Source organism: Syngnathus floridae, chromosome 1, assembly GCF_059516105.1.
Source record: "Syngnathus floridae isolate MCC-2025c chromosome 1, RoL_Sflo_1.0, whole genome shotgun sequence".
In the NCBI taxonomy this organism is placed as follows: Eukaryota; Metazoa; Chordata; class Actinopteri; order Syngnathiformes; family Syngnathidae; genus Syngnathus; species Syngnathus floridae.
This window is the reverse complement of record NC_142413.1, coordinates 3,446,472-3,468,848: the sequence shown is the minus strand read 5'-3', so window position 1 is coordinate 3,468,848 and position 22,377 is coordinate 3,446,472. Positions and strand designations below refer to the sequence as shown.

Below are 22,377 nucleotides of genomic sequence, written 5' to 3'. Positions count from 1 at the left end.
TCTAATTACATAAGGAAGCTGACGTAAAGATAACGAGCGAATACTGACAAATACGTGCACAAATCGTCGCTCTATTGCAAGGCACTTCACAGAGTGAGCAGGAAGACAGGCCTCACTGTTGCGCAACTGAAACCGGAGGCAATTTAAAGACTAAAAAGTGGTACACTTCAGAATAGCTCCGATGAGCTTTATTGTCATTGCACCACAGGGTGCAATGAAATGGAACTGACACAATCTGTCCAAAAAGGGAGCACAGTATTGATTTGGGGGCAAAAAATAAACAAGAACCCAGACGGAGCTCCTTGTAACTCCAGTTACAAGTTTTTGGTTCCAGCTCATAATTAAATTCACTTGCCCTAACACACAGTGTAACAGCAACGCTATTCGTTAGCCCGTCTATGGTGTTCCCAATTATGTGTTAGCATTAAGCTAGTAGACTTAGAGGCAAATTTATGTTTTAACTACGGAACATATATGTTGAAATTTAACCTGATATGTCGACCATGTGAGCCCGGCACTACACTGTTCATCTTCATGTCTCACCTTAATGAGGTCTCCAAGTAGCTTGTTGGCTTCGGTGTAGGCCTTCTTCACCTCCTTGAACTTGTTCCCCAGGCCCATACTGTGCGCCTGTGGTCACGCAATAACGACAACAACAAGGGCGAGAGAAAGATGGAAATTGTGGGTCAGCTTCTGTTCTAATGTTCTTTTGCCCATGGAAAAAAACTCTGCACTGCGCCAGAAAGACAATCACGGACAGCTCAAAGTGTGTCGGAGCTGTCCATAGTGCTGAAAATGTGCTTTCTAATGCAGCGGTGCTGAAACTTAGTCTCACCATCATTGCAACGCCAAAAAGAGAAGTGTAGTAGTCCTGGGTGGTGCTAAGGCTTGGAAACTATTTTTGTAAGCTACTATAACATTAGGCATAGTTTGAAAATTAGCACTGTGCTTAAAACAAGTAAAAATAAAAAACTATATCGAAAACAAACAAAAGAAAAATCCAATGCACGCAGGAGTTACATAACAACTGTACCTAATTAAATGTTTAAAAACATATAGAGTACTGGAAAAAGTTAAACACAACTGACCTGTCCTTAGGTGGCGATTCTTTCATATACCTCTAGAGGGAGCCAGTGTACCACTAGTACACTTCTGAGAATTACTGTGACCTCACAGTCACTATGATGCAGTGCACTGCAATACTTTGTTTGAACTGACATTTATGTAGTGGATCTCTTGTGAAGGCGTGGTGAGAAAAAAAGTGGTCTGAGGAGAGCAAAGACATTTTCTGTACTTTGTGTGACACATCAACATGTCTTCTGGTGGAAAAGCAGCTCTATTATTAGACTGTCATGGCTGGCCCTACAGGCGTACAGTGGGGCCTGTGTTTACATCAGTTCAATTTCACAGGTCAGCTGTGAGACTAAAACGCCATTTCGCTTCATTGATCTTGGGGAAAAAACAAACGTGTGCGGGTGGGGACGAGTGGTTAAGAATAGCCACGGGGCACCTGGAAGTGAAGGTTGGTGTACTGTCCTCCGGGTATCTCGTTCTCGTAGACGTCGGCGTTGCCGGACTTCATGGTGGCCGTGCAGTCGAACGGAGCGTAGAGGCCTCGAGCCACTTCCCAGTACTCGCTGTAGTCAAACACCTTCTCCAGAGCGATACCTGGCACAAGTTTGAAAGCAACCTCAAATGCCTTTCAGGATCTAAGCAGTAATGTGGCTTGGCCACTCATTTGTATTATTACCAAGGCAGACTTTTCTCGTGTTATGCCGAAAAGCTTAACGGCGCATTAAATGTTCAATGACGGAGCCGGAGGTAGAAATCAGTGGCAATGTTTATTTGTGGCTGTGTGGTTAAAACTCCCCCGCGCATCCATCACGGCGGCATCGCGGCGGGCGCGCATCAGTCACATGTCGTTCGTGGCCTTACGCACGTTTGTGGACTGAGGACACCGTTGTCCACTGTTGCCCACACCCAAACTCTATTGAAGGACACAAGACGTATTCTTGGACTTACATTAATGTGGCGTACTGTGAAATTGTGACCATGGATTTCTGAATGTCTGTATTATACTGCCCCCTATATATATATATATATATATATATATATATATATATATATATATATATATATATATATATATATATATATATATATATATATATATGGCATGCCGTTCAGGAAATTAATATTTGAATATATTGAATGAACTTCGGAATATATTGAATGAACTTCGGAATATATTGAATGAACCTTGAATATATTGAATGAACCTTGAATATATTGAATGAACTTCGGAATATATTGAATGAACTTCGGAATATATTGAATGAATTTCGGAATATATTGAATGAACTTCGGAATATATTGAATGAACTTCGGAATATATTGAATGAACCTTGAATATATTGAATGAACTTCGGAATATATTGAATGAACTTCGGAATATATTGAATGAACTTCGGAATATATTGAATGAAACTTGACTGACGTCATCATTGCCGCCATCTTGTACATGCATTTCGTTGCTGCCGCAATTATGAACCAGTCAGCTCGCAATATCGTGTCAGCTATTCTTAGCAATGATGACATTGTCAATGCACTGGCGAGTGCTTGTACCACCCAAAATCCCCCGGAGACACATGCCCAGCAATATAATACTTTGGACGAAGAAGTCCAGGCTGCTTTTAATCGGGGCAGACCTGGGCGCACAACAGACCAGGCTTCTGTTAATCATCGCAACCTCAGCTTGCCATCGACCTCACAGCAGTGCCCCACAACAATCTACGCCCGTTCACTAGAAAGGGCCCAAGACAGAAGAAGTAAGAATAGGTAGGGTTAATTTAAACCGCACGTTGAGCCGTGAATATGGTCCGTGAAAATATTGTCTGACATTAAACCGCCCCGATTAAAAGCAGCCTGGACTTCTTCGTCCAAAGCATGATATTGCTGGGCATGTGTCTCCGGGGGATTTTGGGTGGTACAAGCACTCGCCAGTGCATTGACAATTTCATCATTGCTAAGAATAGCTGACACGATATTGCGAGCTGACTGGTTCATAATTGCGGCAGCAACGAAATGCATGTACAAGATGGCGGCAATGATGACGTCAGTCAAGTTTCATTCAATATATTCCGAAGTTCATTCAATATATTCCGAAGTTCATTCAATATATTCCGAAATTCATTCAATATATTCAAGGTTCATTCAATATATTCCGAAATTCATTCAATATATTCCAAAATTCATTCAATATATTCCGAAGTTCATTCAATATATTCCGAAATTCATTCAATATATTCCGAAGTTCATTCAATATATTCCGAAGTTCATTCAATATATTCCGAAGTTCATTCAATATATTCCGAAGTTCATTCAATATATTCCAAAATTCATTCAATATATTCCGAAGTTCATTCAATATATTCCGAAATTCATTCAATATATTCCGAAGTTCATTCAATATATTCCGAAGTTCATTCAATATATTCCGAAGTTCATTCAATATATTCCGAAGTTCATTCAATATATTCCGAAGTTCATTCAATATATTCAAGGTTCATTCAATATATTCCAATGTTCATTCAATATATTCAAGGTTCATTCAATATATTCCGAAATTCATTCAATATATTCCGAAATTCATTCAATATATTCAAGGTTCATTCAATATATTCCGAAGTTCATTCAATATATTCAAGGTTCATTCAATATATTCCGAAGTTCATTCAATATATTCAAGGTTCATTCAATATATTCAAGGTTCATTCAATATATTCCGAAGTTCATTCAATATATTCAAGTTTCATTCAATATATTCAAGTTTCATTCAATATATTCCGAAGTTCATTCAATATATTCAAGTTTCATTCAATATATTCCGAAGTTCATTCAATATATTCAAGTTTCATTCAATATATTCCGAAGTTCATTCAATATATTCAAGGTTCATTCAATATATTCAAATATTAATTTCCTGAACGGCATGCCATATATATATATATATATATATATATATATATATATATATATATATATATATATATATATATATATATAAATTCCAAAATATATATCCCAAACTATATATACGAAACAAATTACATATCTATATATAAAACAAAATCTTTAATTTTGTATTTATAAATATATATAAAGTACAATATCAGAACTATAGAGTGTTATTTTCCTTTTCCTACACAAACTACAAACATGACAAAAAGTTGTTTTGTATATATAGTTTGAGATATTCATTATATTTAAGTAAAAGTAATATCATACATAATATGATCTATAAGTGAAAAAAGAGGTTATAATAGAAATTTTGGAGGGATACCCATAGTCTTTAAAAAATAAATTAAAAAACGAAAAACTATAAAAATAAAATAATAATAAAATAAATACTATTCTAAGAACTATGCTTTTTGTAACAGGATATTACAATCCTATCAGCTTTTTATTGGCACAAATCCAAGGCAGGTTGGACTAATTGGTATGTGTTTGAAGGCAATCATCTTTTTTGAAACGGTAAAATATAATTGATTTGAACGCCTTTTTCCTCAATTTCTACCTTTGTGTCTCCTTTCTGCATATTTGCATTAAGTTCAAGTTCAAGTTCACTTTAAACGAGCCGCACGTGTTGTTGTTGGCTGGCCCGTGCGTCTTCAAACGACGACGTTCTCTCGGCATTAACAAAATCATCTTCACAGTCAGTAAGAAAGAGCAACAAATGGCCGCTTTGCCGGATAAATATGTCAAACCGCAAGTGTGCCAGTAATTGAATGAGGAGACAAAAGGATGAACAGTCACTTTTCACCACAAACAAATAGTGACGCTCGTGCTTGCCAAGGGGGCGGATGCTGAAATGTGCATGCAAAGTGCTGTTAATTGCTATGCCACCGAGGAGGACGAGGAGGAGGAAGAGGGGGAGATGACAGAAAAGAGGAAGCAGAGCACGCAGAAAACTACTCATTATTGCTCAAGAGTCCAGCTGGGATAAAAAAACAACAACCATATAACGCGAGGGGGGGGGGGGGGGGGTAGGGATGGAAACACTCTAAGGTCAGCAACTATTTCGATGAATCCAAGGCCGTGTTGTTTGGTGAGACTGAAAAGATGAGAGGCGGAAGGCCTTCAAAAGAAAAACCCAGCACACAAGGTGACGGTTTGGACGGAAATTCAAAGTCGTACCTTATGGAATTTGATAACAGAAACTCGATTCTGGATAAAAAGGATTTGAAAGCCACAGAGACTCCAGGCTTTTTTTTTTTAAATTATAAATAAGGTTAAGGGAAAGTACAGAGCACGGAGAGCCCCACTTGGTTCTTTAGTTCCACCTAAGAGTCCTGTAATAACTGGTGCAATCAATGTTTTTAAATTATTCATTAAAATGTATTTATTTATACTCATTAATCTAATTTGGTCATTTGTCAATTGATTTTTTGGTAAATAAGAAAAATCAATGTTTTTTGGTTAAATTGTTCATTACAATTTATTTATTTATACTCATTAATCTAATTTGGTCATTTGTCAATTGACTTTTTGTTTTGGTAAATAAGAAAAATACCCAATTTGACATTGAACGTTTTCTCAATGACACCTGCACACTCACAGCTGACAACGAGGCACCAAAGCCAAGTTGGCTATCAAATCAGACTATAAAAAATAAGAATAAGGAAAAAAACTCCCACTCCTGGCTTTTCCAACTTTCCCTGCATGAGATGCGCTTACTCACAGCAACAACGAGGCGCTCTAAAGCAGCCTCGCCAGCAGTGGGCATACCTTAGCGCATGTCACAATTACGCTAATAAAATCTCCAAATGTACATTCCACCATCTCGCACAACTTCAAATCATGTCATTAATGAAGCCAGCCAACGTCTTTATTATTGATGACTACGTATTTGGCTCCAGCTCCGTTTTTTTCCCCCCCTTCATAATTGGCCCGATCGTAGCGAGTCCGACGAGTCGGCGACTACAAGAAGAAACACGCTGCCGTTCATCGATTGCTTGTTTTCCCCGAGCGTGTGGGAAGGACGCTCTCACAACGCAAATCACTGCCGGCCCAGACATGTTCCAGATCATTAATAACGACCCTTCCACGATTTATATCTCGCACAAGGCGCGCGCTTTTGTTCACCCCCGTGCGCTCGGGACACATTAGGCACGCTCGCACTTTTCTTCAGAGGGACGGGAACGAGCTTACCGGTGTCCATCTTGGTTCCTTTGGCGCAGGCGACCATCGCTCCCATGCTGGGTTGAGACGTCATGCCAGCCATCGAGTCAACCTGGGGGATCGCAAAACAGCGGAGTTGGTATGTGACATAAAGAAAATTGGGGTGGGGGTGGGGGGGAATGGGGGAAAGAAATGAAAGCGCCACATTCATCTGGGCGGCAGCCAGACAATGCAAATAAACTCGACTTTCTTTTATTGTCATGTAGAATCAACAAGTAGGATTGAAATGTTCACAGGTCCAAATTGCAAATAGCAGCTTCTTGGTTCAACGAATGCTTTTGAGCATATTTTCCGATCTCACTATGCAAAGATGAGAAAAATCCTATTTGTTCACGTTAATGGAATGACGCTGTGGCGCTTTTCCCCGCGAGATGAGAGCGCAGACGTGGACGCGGTTACTCATCCCCTTCCCCCAAATAACAACCATGTGGGTCTCCCTCACCGCCACATCCACAACGTCAGCTCCGGCCTCCGCGCACGCCAGCATGGCAGCCACGCCGGCGCCGGCCGTGTCGTGCGTGTGCACGTGGATGGGCACGTGCGGGAAGCGGTCCCTCAAGGCTCCGATAAGTAGCTTGCTGGACTCGGGCTTCAGCAGGCCGGCCATATCCTGGAATCCAAAGACGTGGAAAAAGCCTCGATAATGTTCGCCCTCATCGGACCGGTCCTAGACGGCGAAAGATGAAGGTCCAACGGAACCAATGCTACTTCCCCACCTTGATGCAAAGGATGTGCGTTCCGGCTTTGACGAGCTCCTCCGCCAGCTCCAGATAGTAGCCGAGGGAATACTTCTGTCTGGCGGGGTCCGACACGTCGCCCGTGTACGAGATGGCGGCCTCCACCACGCCTCCCGCCGACCCGGCGGCTTCCATGCCCAGCAGCATGTTGGGCAGGTAGTTGAGGGAATCGAAAACCCGGAAGACATCCATGCCGTTCTCTTTTGCCACCTCGCAGAACCTGAAGAGACAAACTTTGCCATCTGAGTACAGAACAATGAAATTCACGTCACAGTTTTACAAGCGACATACAAAAAAAATGACCAACAGGAGGAGACAAAATGCTAGACCCGGATTTCTTAGATCAGGGGTGTCACACTCTGGGCCCAGGAGTTGAATTTGGCCCACAGTGTAATTATATTCAGCCCGTGAAGACAAACTGTCTGTAGTAAAATTGCAAGTTGTCTTAAATTTGGAAAAACTGAGATGTTTCTTGTCATTTTTATTTCAATTTCACCATTTTAAAAATGTGAACAGTTCTTAATAGTCTCTGATTTCAAAACTAGTTATTCATCAGTTTGTTGTGTAGCCTATACAGTAGTCCCTCGTTTATCGTGTGTGTGTGTGTGTGTGTGTGTGTGCGCGCACGTGTGTAGAGCTGTTTTATTATTATAACAACTTTTTTTACAACAAGGTACAAGTGTACCTATTGTAAATATGTTTTTAGAACTCTTATTACCATATTTTTTATAACAAGGTACAAGACTGTAAATATGTTTTTAGAACTTTTTATAAAAAGGTACAACTAAGTACTACAATTGTGTGGACACTCCCTGCCTTCTGGTGGCGTGGGGGTAACTTTCGTGCCATAAGTCCTCAATTTAGAAGGTTTATTTTGAAATTGTGATATTTTCTTCTTTATTTGGAAAAAAATCTGTAATGTACTGAAGCCGCGATAAACGAACCGCGATGTAGCGAGGGATTAATGAACAGAATATAATATGGGGACTCATACATTTATTTGGGTCATAATGGCCCTCTGAAGGAAACTATGACTACAAAAATGAGTTTGACAACCCTGTGAAATAAAAAAATAATAATTTCCAAGATTTGTGCCTATAATGGAGGGGTGGGGGGGGAAAGTCCAGCGGATACGAATATGGACTAAGAGTGCCAAAAGAAGACATACTATTAACGTACTTTCCTAAATACACGTTTCCTGTTATTTTTCATTTTAAAATTAAATTAAAATCAAACCGGTACCCGATTCAACAAAACAACCGCAGCCGACGTAAACCCGATCCTTTAAAATCATCACTTTTGCCTTTTCTGTGACATTCTGACAAATTTTCAATTTCCGTGGTTTCACCGTTATAAACAAGGCCCCGGAAGGTACCAATAACTTTGACGTAGCCAGCACTGAAAACAAGTTTGACACCTCATGATTTAGAGTTAACACAGCAAAGATTTGTTGCTTACACACACGTGCGCACACACACGCAGCAAATAAGTGGTCGTGTCACAGATAACGGCGCACATGCCAGCCGGGATAAGCTGTTCAAATCCAACCATAAAAAGCCCGAGCGGGGAAATGCGTGCTTTTATGGCGCTACCTGGCAATCCTAATCGGGTTTGTCAGCACCTGACTGCAGCCGCTTCAACACAACATTTGCACAAAGTCATTGTCTCGCTCGACAAACACGCGTACTTAGCAGCGGGCCACAAGGGGAGTATTATCAGGCGCTGTGTCCGGTGTTTACACAAGTGCTCGTGCCGCTGCTTGGCACCACCAAAACACAAACACGTCCTAAATGTTGCCGTGATCAAGAAAAAAAAAAGATAAAAGAAGACCCCGAGTACTGAAGCGACAGGAAGAACCTCATTAGCATTGGGAGAACTTGTAGCGTGACTGGATAAAACCCACTTTAAATCAATTAGACACCACAGAATTACACTTTGATTTCATCGTGTCGATAGCGCCGCTTTGGGCCATTTCACTCGCAGCCGGCAGCACTAGGAGGAGGAAAAAAAAAAAAAAAAAAAAGGAACTGTCAAGAGAGAGAGAGAGAGTGAAAACGAGGCAAATGGATCAAAGACATTAATCGCAATGGTGCCCATTTTCCGTGGCAGCATAAAGAGAGAGATGAGAGATGAATGGAAGCATAAAAAGCAGCGCTAAGAGGAGGGATAAATAAATCAAATTGAAGAGGGAGGAGCGGCTGCATCAACATCAGAGAGGACACGGGAGGTCGGTGTGTGTGCGCGTGCGCACGTGTAATAAAGCCGCCGCTAATTTACGTGTGAGTGGAGGAGGGAGGGTTCTCACATCTTAGTGTTTGTGTGTGCGCGCGTGTGTGTGTGTGTGTGTGTGTACAGACATGAGTCACCCACGACAAGGAGATGACTAATCAATCTATTTGGGAAAGGGCTTGAGGCAGATATGACATTTATTATTCAGGGGCTCTCAAAAGCTTCACACCATTGTCAATATGTGTGTCATGCAATTTGATGAAATGTGTGTATGCACGTGTGTGTGCGTGTGTAATGGAATCCAAGCAAACGGAAGCGCGCTGAGTACTTCTAAGGATCACTTTATAGTATCCCATTTTGTACAGTTATCATCGATATTTCTCAACCCATTCAAAACTCTCTATCAAAAGTAATATAATACAGGCATATATTCTTTATCCTCGCTGGAAATGGCGAATACAGGAGTTTGCTGAGGATCGATAACCTCCATCATACACTGTATTTTTCATTGTACGGCGCATTACTGAATCAAAGCAGTATAGCAAATTGGTCAAAAGTCCGAAAAAAAAAGTGGTTCATGACGCAAATTTGAAGCTTCATTTTGCCATCACTTCATTGTATTCAACTTCAACTGTATGTTTCTATAAATTACAATAAAGAGTGCTTCCTCAAACTCTAAATCACGGGTGCCAAACTAATTTTTGGCGCAGGCCACATTGTAGTTGTAGTTTCCTTCAGAGGGCCATTATGACTGTCAACACCTTATATCATATAAAGTACAGGCTACACAACAAACTGATGAATAATATTTAAAATGTAATTATTTAAAATATTTTAAAAAGGTGAATGGACGTTGCTTGCAATTTTTCGATTTTTTTCAAAGCAAAGACAAATTGTAATTTGTGACGTCCGGGCGCAATTTGCGGGCCACATGAAACCATATGTGGTGGCCGTATCTGGCCCCCGGGCCTTGAGTTTGACACCACGTCAGAAACAATTACACAAAGGAGAAATAAAAACGAGTTCCCGATTATAATATTATTACCACGATTATTCCATACGACTAATATTGGCACAGATGTGCTTAATGGAGTGGCCGGGTAGCGCGCGCACGCACACACACAAGCACGCACGCGCGAGCGTGACTCACTTGAAGACGGCGTTGTCGGGGTAGTTGGTGTAGCCCACGGCGTTGGCTCCCCTCAGCAACATCTGGAAGGGAACATTTGGGATCAAAGCCCTCAACTCCTGCAGCCTCTTCCACGGGCACTCGGACAGGAAGCGCATCGCCACGTCGAAGGTGGCACCTGGGTGTGCGCACAAACACACACATACATTGACATTAAATGTCAGGTTGGAACTAAACGCTAGCAAATAACATGTAAAATCTAAATGTTTGGTTTTCGTTCCACCACCTTGCCATCTTGAGGCCGTTTGGATGAAATGTCTCCATCGTGGCGGGAGGGGGCGGCGGCACGATAGCAATCTCTCATTTTCCGTCGTGGATTAGACATTTATCATGTAAGCCAGAAATATTGAAGCCGCCGGTGGTTTTGTGCTGATCCAACACTGTCACCATTAAATCTCATTTGCAGCGTTCGTTTGGAAATGGAGTGAGTGTGGGAAGAGCGGGAAAGCCCCGGAAGCAGCCTCTGCTTTATCAATTGTTTACCGCGCCGCCCAAGTTGGATTTCAGCCGACGTCAGCTCACCGGACTTTGATATGGAATGAAGCTGAGCCGAGGAGTCGGTCCCAAACGGCGGGCGGGCTCGGCGGCGCTTAATTAGATTGCGGGAACTAGCACGAGCGAGCCGGTCCGGACCGCGGTCGAGAAGAGCATCTTCGCCCTCATTTGCATTCATTTTGAAATGAATCGGATCCGCTCCACATTTGGCGGATCTGATACGGGTGTTGCGCGGCGTAAGTGGAGCCATACGTTACGTGACCCAAATCAAATGTGGTGTATCCTCCACGGTGTTGGGAGAAAGGCTATATCGGGAAGGGAGTAATCCTCAAAGGGCTTTCGCAGCTTAATCTGCCCAATGATTCATTGTGCCCCCGAGCGGCGGGAACACGTGACGCCCAATATGAGCCGAAAGCGCGGCGCCGAGACAATATGCCAAGATAACCGAGCGTCGCCTCGTCACAGATTGACACCTCCGCGTGCTAAATGTATCGTTGGACAGCGTGTATGGCGACAACCCTGTTGACTCATCTGTGTTTTAAACTGTTTATTTTTTTTAATCCCTGAGATATTAACCCTTTCAAAGGCGAACATTAAAAAAAAAAGTCTTTTAAGACAATGTAAACACACACCTGTTGATGAAAGATTAGACTCTGTTCTTTTATCACAGGGGAAAAAAAAACCCGTTTGTAATTCATTCCATTTCTTTTAGTAATCAGGAATAGGATGTGGCAAATCAAAAACAATTAAAAAAAACTCACAAAATATTTTTGGGGTGAAAAGATGTTTGATGCAAATAATTTTTGTTTTGGGAGTTGCCTCGACCATCTGAATCTCATTTTCTTTGCTAAAATACCCAAAACAAAAATAGACAATGGAAAAATAATGAGTATGACAATTTTACATTTAGTACATTTTACAAACTAATTGCAGGCTATTTGCTAGTAATATTTAGTAGTGTGCGTGCGCACTGTCATTACGCAACTTACCTCCCCAGTTCTCCAGGCTGAAAAGGTTGTTGAAATTATGACTGACAAAGGGTGAGATTCTCTTCAAGTCGTGGGTGCGCACTCTGGTTGCCAGCAGGGACTGGTGGGCATCTCTGAAGGTGGTGTCCATCAGTAAGAGGCCCTGGTGGTCACGCACGGCTTTGGCGAATCCCTCCGGCCCATCGCGCAGCAGGATGTCGCGGAATCCCACCGGAGGATCTCCTAAAAGGGAAAATGAGAGGACAATAAAATTGTTTATAACTCCAGTAAAGCCATTTCACTTTATGTACAATGTTTAGACTGACAACAATCCAAGTTTCAGATAGCCTGTCTATGGCGTTTCACATTGTATGTTAGCATTGAGCTAACTGATTTTTAGTCATTGTTAGCATTGTTGTTACAGTCAGTAAGGTTGACTAACACAACAATGCTAATTTCAGGTAGCCTGTCTATGGTGTTTCGCATTGTATGTTGGCATTGAGCTAACATATTTTTAGTTAGTGTTAGCATTGTTGTTACACTGACTGTAACACAACAATGCTAATTTCAGGGAGCCTGTCTATGGTGTTTTACATTGTATGCTAGCATTGAGCTAACAGATTTTTAGCTATTGTTAAAAAAACAAAACGTGCAATTCTTTATTATGTTTTGTATTATCTTTCGAGGTGTCTCTCGAGGGGCTTTTTGCCTATCGTGGATGGGTCTGCAACGTGTCAATAAACAAGGGTTCACGTCAACATCAACACTGCCATCAAAGCACAAACAACACGTTTTTTCCTCCCACGCTGATCCCACCAAGCCTCTGCTAGGCAAATAAACATGAGCCCAATCAGAGATTCCAAATATTGGTAGCCCGAGTGAGATCAATCTGAGCTGGGGACTGGATGTTCATCAATCAATTAGTCCAGTTAATGAGCTAGCGTCTACCCGCCCGCATGCTCGCAGCCCTCTCATACTTCTCCTTTGGCTTTCTTTGCACTTGACCTTTCCCCCCCCCCTCTCACCCAAAGCAAATGAACTCCCGTGTCGCGGGACACGGCAGTAATGAGCTGCGCAAACTCAGCCCCGACTAAAAAGGACACTTTAAACTTATCAAAAAGGAATTAGGCAAAACATTTGGCCGTCCGTTTTCACAGCAAATGCCAAATGTATTTCCAAGGCCAGGCGACAGACATAATGGCGCAGGCAGGCACCCGCATAAATAATACAACAAGCAATAGAATGTCACTTAGAGCGCCACAACACGCATTATAAATCCATTTGCGTTGCACGCCTACCGTGTGCGTTACGATTACTGCAATCACAAACGCGACGTAACCTACACGCACGGTGGTGGAGTTAATTGGCCATTTTATGACCTCCATCAGGGAGAAGTTTGACTAAAAGTTTACGTTTTAATGTCAATCATGCGGCGCGGCGCTCTCAGGATCACTTCATCGCTCCTCATGTCGGCACCTGGCCGATGATTGCCCGTGTATGCGGGGAGGATGGGAGGATTATTGCCTGGAACGTCCCAAAGCCGCTCTTGTCCTCTTTTTAGAGCCGCGCTCTCCTTCCACGTCGCTCTCCCTTGGTAAAGTGTGATAATGCCGGACTAATCTCTGTCTTCTCGCCCACAATTCCTCAATTGAATGAAAGAAACAAACGTTACAAATCTCATTACTCGGTTTTAGGTTCATGCAGTCCAGCAGAGCTGCTCCTCACAGTACTCTGATACAAGCTGAGAGAGGTCTGTTTAAAAGCAGCTGGACTTTTCAGAAATGCAGAATCTCCCGTCGGAAGGTTGCACACACCCGCTGTGTGCAGGAATATCAATATATTGTAAATTAATATTATATTATAGTTAATTTTGACTTTCACCGTTTTTCACTTTATTTTATTTTTTTTATTCATTTTATGAGGTATTATTACTTTTAGTATTTAGTATTTTAGTTTTTAATGCATGCACTGAACAGCTGTTTAATTCTATTTTATTTAGTTAAAGAAAAAAATGTTTCAATTTGAGTTATTTATTTACTTTTCTTTACCTACTTTGCTATAACCTTGGCTGGTAATGAATGGGGAACCACTAAGATGGATTTCAATGATATACTTTTCCTGAGACTTGAGAATGTCATTGAAATCCATGCAAAAGATGAAGCGCACAGTCATGGTCGCAAAAATTAAATAAATCCAATAACAGTCATTCAAAAATGCTGACTCAATATGTTTGCAGGTCCATCAATAAAAAAAAAAAAAAAAAAAAAAAAAGTGTGTCCACAGAAAGGCTGAACCTTTTGAGAAATGACTTCATTTTTATTCTTTTTCCTTTTTCCTAATACGCAAATAATTTTTCAAGGTCTTCTTTCAGTGTATGCTTAACAAATATGAGCAACAAACAAATTTGTATGACAAAAAAAAAAAAAAAATTCTTTCTACGTCGGTCAGTCTTGTGCTAAAATAAAAGCAGACGAGAGACTGATTCATGTGACACACCTTTTTTTTTTTATCTACTCCATTCGAGGTGTTGACTTGACACTTTGACTTGCAGTCTAGACATATTTCTGACGGAGCAAAATGAAACGCATCCACTGTTCATTCGAAAAAAAACAGAACCTCCGGTTGGTTAATCGAACCAAAGTGCAACGCGTTGAGAACGTTTGGGGCAAATTTGTAAAGGAACGACGAGGCTAAAGAGCACGACTGCTGAAACCGCTCGGCCCCGCAGTAGCGCAGCTCGACCGTTACGTCCGTCCTGCAGCACTTGTGGGATGCTAACGTGCTCGCCTGTTGATTTGCTCATCGCTCAACGCACGGAACCTTATAGAGAAGCTTTTTCTGCCTGAAGCCATCCGACTGTTGGACAGACCATTTGTCATTCAGACACTATTTGTATCCAAAGTGCCCTCAGGTTCCACAAGTGTTTACAATTTAAGAACGCCAGGCCCAGAGGGAAGGGAACCCTTTCTCCTCAAGCAATAATTTTATACAGTTTATGTAATTTGCAAATTGTGTTTTAATCACTATAACTTGTTAAGTCAGAAAGGAGAACAGCTGCATTTTTGTGTCGTACTGAGAAATTCCTTAAATGCGATGCTACCCCCTTCTGCGTAGCGTGCGGCACTGTTGCGCTATTTTCGGGAATGTCTGCTGTACGCGCACTTGCTCCTTTTTTTTTTTTTTTTTCTCCTCTTAATTATTTATTTTTTTATTTATTGTTGTGTTATTTATTCATTATTTATTCAGCACGCTTTTGTTATACTTGTTTACTGTTTGTCTGTTGTGAGCCATGTCTTGTCACCGTGGGATAGGGGGGAACGAAATTTCGGTTTCTTTGTGTGTCTTTGGCATGTGGAGAAATTGACAATAAAGCTGACTTTGACTTTGATAAATGGGAAACGAGTTTGGAAAATGATCTAATTGTGTATTTTTTTTTTCTGCCTCAATATTACGAACGCCGTTTAAAACGCGATCATTCTTTCAGGACCTTTTCTCGTGTATTTTTGTACTACACGTTATCACAATACACAATATGTTTTATTATAAATAAATATTATGAATCAATAAATTAACATGATAATACATTATAAGTAAATAAATTAATATAGAAGGTTGTTTTTTTTCCCCTTTTTTTTTAAACACTAATTGTTCAGCCCTCGTGTAACTGGAAAAGAAAAGGTTAATGCACGCCACAACTACAGAGCAAGATAAATTCTTTTTACAGTTTCAACCCGTCCAAGAAACATGAAATAATGATGACACCTAACCGAGGGAGACACGAACGCGAAATGTGTCGGATCGCCAGGTGGCATCCATATTTCTCAGAGAAGAAAGAGGAAACAAGGGGGAGGAAGAGGGGAAAAAGGGGGAGGAGGGGGGAAGCCAAGCTAAGACACATACCCATGGTGACAGGTGGGATGACCGGGTCAATAGAAGACGGCTTGGCCTTCACCGGGATGGGCGTGGTCGGTCCGTTCACCATCACGTGACCTTCAAACGGAGCAGACGGTCGCACCGCATCAACAAACGCACACATGAACAATGTGTAGGTTGTGGTTAGGGCCTGTCCTGACCCAGATAGTGCAGCAGCTTCTGTGCTCGGTTCTGCGTGGGCTTGAGGTTGAACAGCTCCTGGTTCTCGTCGATGAACTGCGTGTCCACGGTGGAGTGGAGGAACTGGTGGTTGGAGAATACATTCTGCAGGAACGGGATGTTGGTCTAGGATGGCGAGAAAGGTAGACAAACATTACAAACGTCGCTGGATGCTAATTATGTCTTTGCATGCAACCCGCTGTGCGGTCTTTAAAAATAACACCAGGCTAGGTTCTTATTCAGCACGCTCTCAGCGCAAGGTCCCTAACCAAGACCCCCCCCGGGTATTGGGTAAAAAGCGTCCCCCCTCTAAGCCCACGCTTACGCCTCAGCGTCTTACACAGGAAGTCTATAAATAGATCAGACGGACACATTGTGACAAGGCACGCATGTTGGCATTTAGCTAGCTAGCATTCCCAATCACCTGGAGAGAGTGACTTGAGATAATTAGCACCGCAGTCACTCAGGAATCCAATAATTAGCAGGTGCAGTAAACGCAACACGCAAAAAAAAAAAAAAAAAAGGCAAAAAATAAAACAAACAGAACTCATTAGTGCTCCCGAGAGAGCGCCGCAGAGCAAAGAGGTCAATCTGTGGGGGCGAGTCAATGCACAAGTGGGTCACACAAATGAGACGCGGATTGTTTTGTAGGGGGGTGCGCAAAAAAATGAAAAACAACAGAGAGAGAGCGATTTTACATCGGCAGCACTTTGTAGGAGCTCGCAAAAGACCTTAGGGTTAAGAAAGTGAGAGGAAAAGTGGAAGCGCAGGCAAAAGGAGGACTTGGTAGGGGGGTTATATTCTTAGGCCAGCTAGGGACAAAGACAGCCGAGGGATTCACGAGGCTCTCTGACGTCTGCCGGCTTTGGGCTGCCGCAAGCTGTTGTGGACCGAAAGACAAAACTCAAAGTGATGGACGCCGCGGCCGGACTATGACTCTCCTTCGCATTTATAGGATAGCCGATGGTAATCGCATTAGAATGGATGTCGCGCGTGCAGATAACTGTCTCCAAGGACAAACATGCAACCTATGAAACATCGATTGCGTCCGCTTTTATTGCATCACTATTCCACCTGGCTGGCGGCATATGAGAAAACGTTCAAAGACAAACAGCGAAACAGAGTCAAAAGGAGACAAAAAAAGTTAGTCAATACCCCCACAACATTGGGCTGAAAAATGAATCAAAATTTAATAGGAATTTTGATTTGGGCTTCTCGCGATCTCGCAAACATTCAAATTGAAAATGTGCTGCACAATCCACAAAACACAAGGCTTGCTCCGTTTTATAAACAGCACTAGTGCTAATGCTACACTCAATGAAAAATCTCATTGACATGCTAACTGTCAATTAGCATTATAATATATATTAAAAAGAACAATATTAAGAGGCCGACATGTGTGCACAGATGAATTTGTTTGTGTATATTCTTATTTTATTACCGATTTTCAGTTTTTTTAAACGTAGTTTTTGACAATTGCGCTTGTCATACAAACACAAATTTTCACATAATATGGCAAAAAACACAATATTTGACAAGGTCATTTTTATACTTGACAAAAAGAATACCGTCTTTTAGAAGAAAGTGTTCGACGTGCAGGGACGTGGGGACGATGGTCGTTCTGACTAGCTGAGTTTGGGTAGTTCAATAAAAAAAAAAAGTTTTGAAGTCAACAAATAATGGTGATTTCAAAATAACTGCTTATTTTTTTGAGTTTTAAAACATTTTAAATAAATGAATTCAATAATAAATACATTTTAAAATACACATTTATTTATTTTTTTCAATTAATAGCCAACCCTGCCACACCAATAGGCATAATTGCATTTAACAGCTCAGCGATACAAATAAATACAATAAAACAAAAAACAATTCTCAGTAAGATGTGTGATGAAAACACTCGAATTGAGCCTTAGAATCTTTGCAAAGGCACAACCGCGCTCGAGGCGGCTCCCGTGCCGTTTCTAATGAGATGGAGTGCGCACGAACCCAATGTTGTGAAATATGAATGGAGACAAATAACACAAGCTGCTGCTATTAATGACTGCAACCGATACGAGGGGAGCCGCGTCCTTTTGCACTCTGCTGTATCAGATCAATGCGTTCATTAGCAGGCTGCTTGACATGCCTGGCGCTACAATACACGCACGCGCTTGCTCAGCCCCTCCCCCTCCTGTTTTACACAACATCACACACTCACCTCCCCTCAACAGACACCCCCCTTCCCTGATTTGGATGCGCTGTAACATCCGTTTGGATACAGCTCTCAGAGTTATGCTGGCTGCATGCAAATGACGCCCCCCCCCCCACATTAGTCCCAAAAATGTCGCTCAGCTCCAGAAGATGACGTGAACTTGTGAGTGGCCTTGTGTTTACGTCGTCTCATCGTAAATGGCTGCCGCATTGCCTCTCACTGCTCGTCGATCACGTCGCAATCGGCAATCGAGGGCCGCAGTGTTAAGTACCAAAAAGCTGTACTGATACAAAGGTTCAGGGATGAGAATGGCAAATGTGAAAAAACACGGAAGGGGGGGGGGGGGGGGAACACGCTGTCGCGAGAGTCGCCGAGGCTAACTTTGCCCGGCCAGCTAGCCGGCCGCTCCACCCCCCATATATAAAGAAATAATTTTCTTAACGGATTTACACGATTCACGAAAATACTTTTGACGGAATAAAACACGGAAATCCGCAGTTCCGCGGAAAATTCTCATCCCTGAAGGTTGAGGAAAAAAAATTGTCACTGACAAAATCTCAACCCTTTGCTACCTTGGAGGCTTTGCTGAAACTATGATGGAATATCTACGTTGGGGATTAGCGACATTTCTGCTCAACGGGTGGGTTCATCATTTCTTTCAGATTTTTATATCGATTGCAGACACCACCCAAAAAATTCAAACCGATAACATCTTCAAAAATGAGCGCTCCTAAATCCTTGCCCACAAACGACGACATATCATAAAAGCTCCGCGTCGCATATATGCAGTCTTAAAGGCCAATCCAGAATGCTTGGAAACTCCAAACAGGAGAAGGCACAAAGGTCGATTTGTGGCGCGTGACGTGACGCGCCGGGGATCACAGATCGCCTCCCTCCCTCCCTCGCTCTGTGCTCCCTTCACTGATTAGGAGCTGAATAGAGGCACCGTTGGGTCATTCATGCTTTCTCCTCCGTCTCCACTTGCTCGCCCATCTGTCACGCCTTAACCGCCAGCTCTGACAGATAAACAGGAGGACACAAACAGAAAAAATTCCGCACTGCTTGCTCCCAGCTGGCTGCTAACAACTTTATAATAATAGCCCGCCACATGGTCAAGGGGGCTCACTTGTGTATTAGGGGTGGAGCCAAACATTTTATATGTTAATAGTATAACTAATTTCCTCAATAGTGAACCACCAAAATGTCTGGAAGCAACGGTATGAACTGCAAATCTTCAGAGATTCATTTCAGGTATTCTCGTGATCAGAATGAAAATTATTTGTGTGGGGGGGGGTCATTTTTTTGTTGTGTGATGAAGCTTCTCTTTGTTAGTTCTGATGTTTTTTTGCCATACAAAATGATTTGGTAGAACTTGTTCAGCAGTAAGCAACATGCGATGATGCGTTGCAGTGGGCTGTGGAGCTGTCCGTTGTCCTGAAAGCGTTTGCCAAAAGCGGCATGCATGGAACATACAATGCATTGCAGTGTGTCGTGGGGCTGTCCGTGGTCCTGAAAGCGTTTGCCAAGAACGGCACGCATGGAACATGCAATGCATTGAAATGGGTCAGGGAGCTGTCCGTGGTTCTGAAAGCGTTTGCCAAAAGCGGCAGGCATGTAACATGCAATGCACTGCAGTGGACCGTGGAGCTGTCCGTGGTCCAAAAAGCGTTTGCCAAAAGCGGCATGCATGTGACATGCAACGCTTTGCAGCGGGCAGCAGAACTGTCCGTGGTCCTGAAAACTTCGCCAAAAGCGGCATTGCATGTAACATGCGTTGCATTGTACTGGGCGGCAGAGCTGTCCGTGGTCCTGAAAACTTCACCAAGAGCGGCATTGCATGTAACATGCGGTGCATTGCAGTGGAGCTGTCCGTGGTCCTGAAAGCTTTGCCAAGAGCGGCATTGCATGTAACATGCAAAGCATTGCAGTGGGCAGTGGAGCTATCCGCAGTCCTGAAATACATGGGATTGTCGGGGAGCTGTCCGTGGTCCTGAAAGTGTTTGCCAAGACCGGCCTGCACGCAAGAGACAAACACATCATTGGGGTGTTATGATAACCGTGCGCTTGTAAAGGACACCTCCGGTGTTGAGCAGCGACGCAAGACAAATGTTCACAAGAGGAAAATAATCCCCCCCCCCCCCCCACACCGCGCTCCATTTTCACAAAGCGGCGACTGCGGCCTCAGCAAAGTGACACAGCGTACAATCTGTTGTGAAGAGCGACAACAAAAACGATTGCCTCGCGTTCCGGCATCAGACATCTCACACCCCAGGTGCAGCCCGGCATCCAATTAATGCGAGCGGGCGGAGCGATATTAAAGAAATAACCGCTCACCATTTTCCATAATTAAACATCAAGTGCGGTCAGGTCGTCGCCAGGGCAACCGCACATTACCAGTCTTCATTTTGAAGGCTGCACATTTTCTCGAGTTGCACCTTTCAGCCAACTCTTCAGGAGCTCTAATCTAATCTTTAAGACACAATGTCGTAGTGACGGCACCATTAAGGATGCCAAAGATGTCAGCTGGTGTGACACTCGAGCAGCGCTGTCTTGATGAGCGCGAGAAAGAAACTTGCTCCCTCAGGGGAAAACCTTCCGCTGGCTGGTGAGAAGAAAAATGTCAAAACAAGAAAAAGCAGCGGGTGAGGGCCAATCGTCATTTTTCTTCAGGCTTGAGTCCGATTGCGAAATCCCGCCAGTTGATTATGCACGGCAAGCCTCCCTTGGAAACATTTGGCTCGCATCTTTGATTTCCCAATACGGGCCACCGTCTCCCTCAAGTAATTTCTTCGCTAAGATCCGAGCGCGTGAGTGGAGATTTTTAGCAGTCGGAGCGATGCCGGCAAACGAGAAGCACCGTACTTTTTCTTGTGAGTCCATTGACCGCTTCCCAGCGGCGGCAGTAAGCGGGTAATCATTAGGAAAGCGTATTACTAATGCACATCACATAAATAAAGCACAATGACATGTAAACAGCTCTGAAGACAAAATTAGAGGGCGGAACTTGGAACTGGTTCATGTGTGTGTGCGTGTGTTCTTGTCTTTCATTATCTTTGGATCGTGACAAATGGAGGGGGATCAGCCCTTCAGCCTTCAAAGAATTTCAAACCGACATCACAGCTGAGTAACAGTGTGTGTGGGCGCACAATCATGTGATCAACCTGAGTGTGTGTCGTTATAGGTCCTCGCAAAGTGGGGGGGAAATGGCTTTGCAAATTTGACATGTGACACAACAGCGTTGCCAAATTTGAATGGAAGAAAAAAAAAAATTAAAAAAGGTAGAAAAATTCTCATCTCCATCCTGAAACGTGGTCGTGTCCGCAGAATGCACTCAAACCACGCCCCCGCTCAGCTGTCAATCAAATACCATGACTACGAATGGATTCGATTGATGAGCATAGTTCACACTAATTTTCATTTTCTAATTTTGCTTTATCATGTGTTGTGACATTTCTAAAAAAAACACTAGTTCCTGACGTCACCCCTTAATTAAAAAATGTGCTAGAAAAAATGAGGGCAAATTAAGAAAAGTTAAATCACATCTCTGATAAGAAAATTTAATATTTTAAAAAGTAATAAAAATGTTACGTAATAATTTATTTCTATTATTATTATTAATAAATTGGATTGTGGTGCATAATGCATTTATAAAAACATTTCCCTTTCCCGGGTTTTGAAGTCTAGTTAAATCGGTGAATGCATACAAAAGCTAATAATAAATATTACCCACATGAATACCGAGGTCACAGAACACCAAGGTGCCTCATAACATTTGCCGCAAGGCGCATTAATTGCCAGCCAATGAGCCGTGAAGCGGAACACCGTAAGCGGGAGATGATTGGGCCGGATGAGCTATCAAAACTGCTCGCGCCATGGGAGGTCCAAAAATACCTGACGGCAGGACAAATAATTACCGTCGGAGGGGGACGGGGATCAAGCGAGGTCAAGGCGCACCAGAAGTCGGAAGAAATTGAGCCGTGGCAAAACCAAAGTGCTGCGTCCCATCTCACTTTCATCTCCATCTTTTCTGCCGCCACACCTGATTCCATTTAAGACGCGTTTGATACGAGCTACACGTGTTGGGCTGAAATCCATTCCTCGGCAAGCCTGCGCTCGCCCGCTTATCTTGCCAACGCCCTCGGAGAGCCCCGGCCTTGCTCTTCCCTTCTTCACCTCCTGTCCCCCCCTCCCCTCTCATCGGCCCCAGAGTAGCTGCAGGCGCTAAGAGCTTGT

General features: G+C 42.8%; 1 protein-coding gene across 2 annotated transcripts in view; it reads right to left on the bottom strand.

Moving 5' to 3' along the window:
* Positions 1 to 22,377, bottom strand: part of LOC148403419 (pyruvate carboxylase, mitochondrial-like) — a 113,983-nt gene that overhangs the window by 9,009 nt on the left and 82,597 nt on the right. For both annotated transcript variants that reach the window (XM_088395836.1, XM_088395826.1), the window contains exons 13-21: positions 15,932 to 16,076; positions 15,759 to 15,848; positions 11,880 to 12,101; positions 10,357 to 10,513; positions 6,957 to 7,197; positions 6,683 to 6,850; positions 6,211 to 6,292; positions 1,511 to 1,668; positions 544 to 630 (exon numbers count right to left, since the gene is read on the bottom strand). In XM_088395836.1, coding sequence (XP_088251962.1) covers positions 544 to 630; positions 1,511 to 1,668; positions 6,211 to 6,292; positions 6,683 to 6,850; positions 6,957 to 7,197; positions 10,357 to 10,513; positions 11,880 to 12,101; positions 15,759 to 15,848; positions 15,932 to 16,076 — 1,350 coding nt within the window. The remainder of the gene's footprint in view (positions 1 to 543; positions 631 to 1,510; positions 1,669 to 6,210; positions 6,293 to 6,682; positions 6,851 to 6,956; positions 7,198 to 10,356; positions 10,514 to 11,879; positions 12,102 to 15,758; positions 15,849 to 15,931; positions 16,077 to 22,377) is intronic.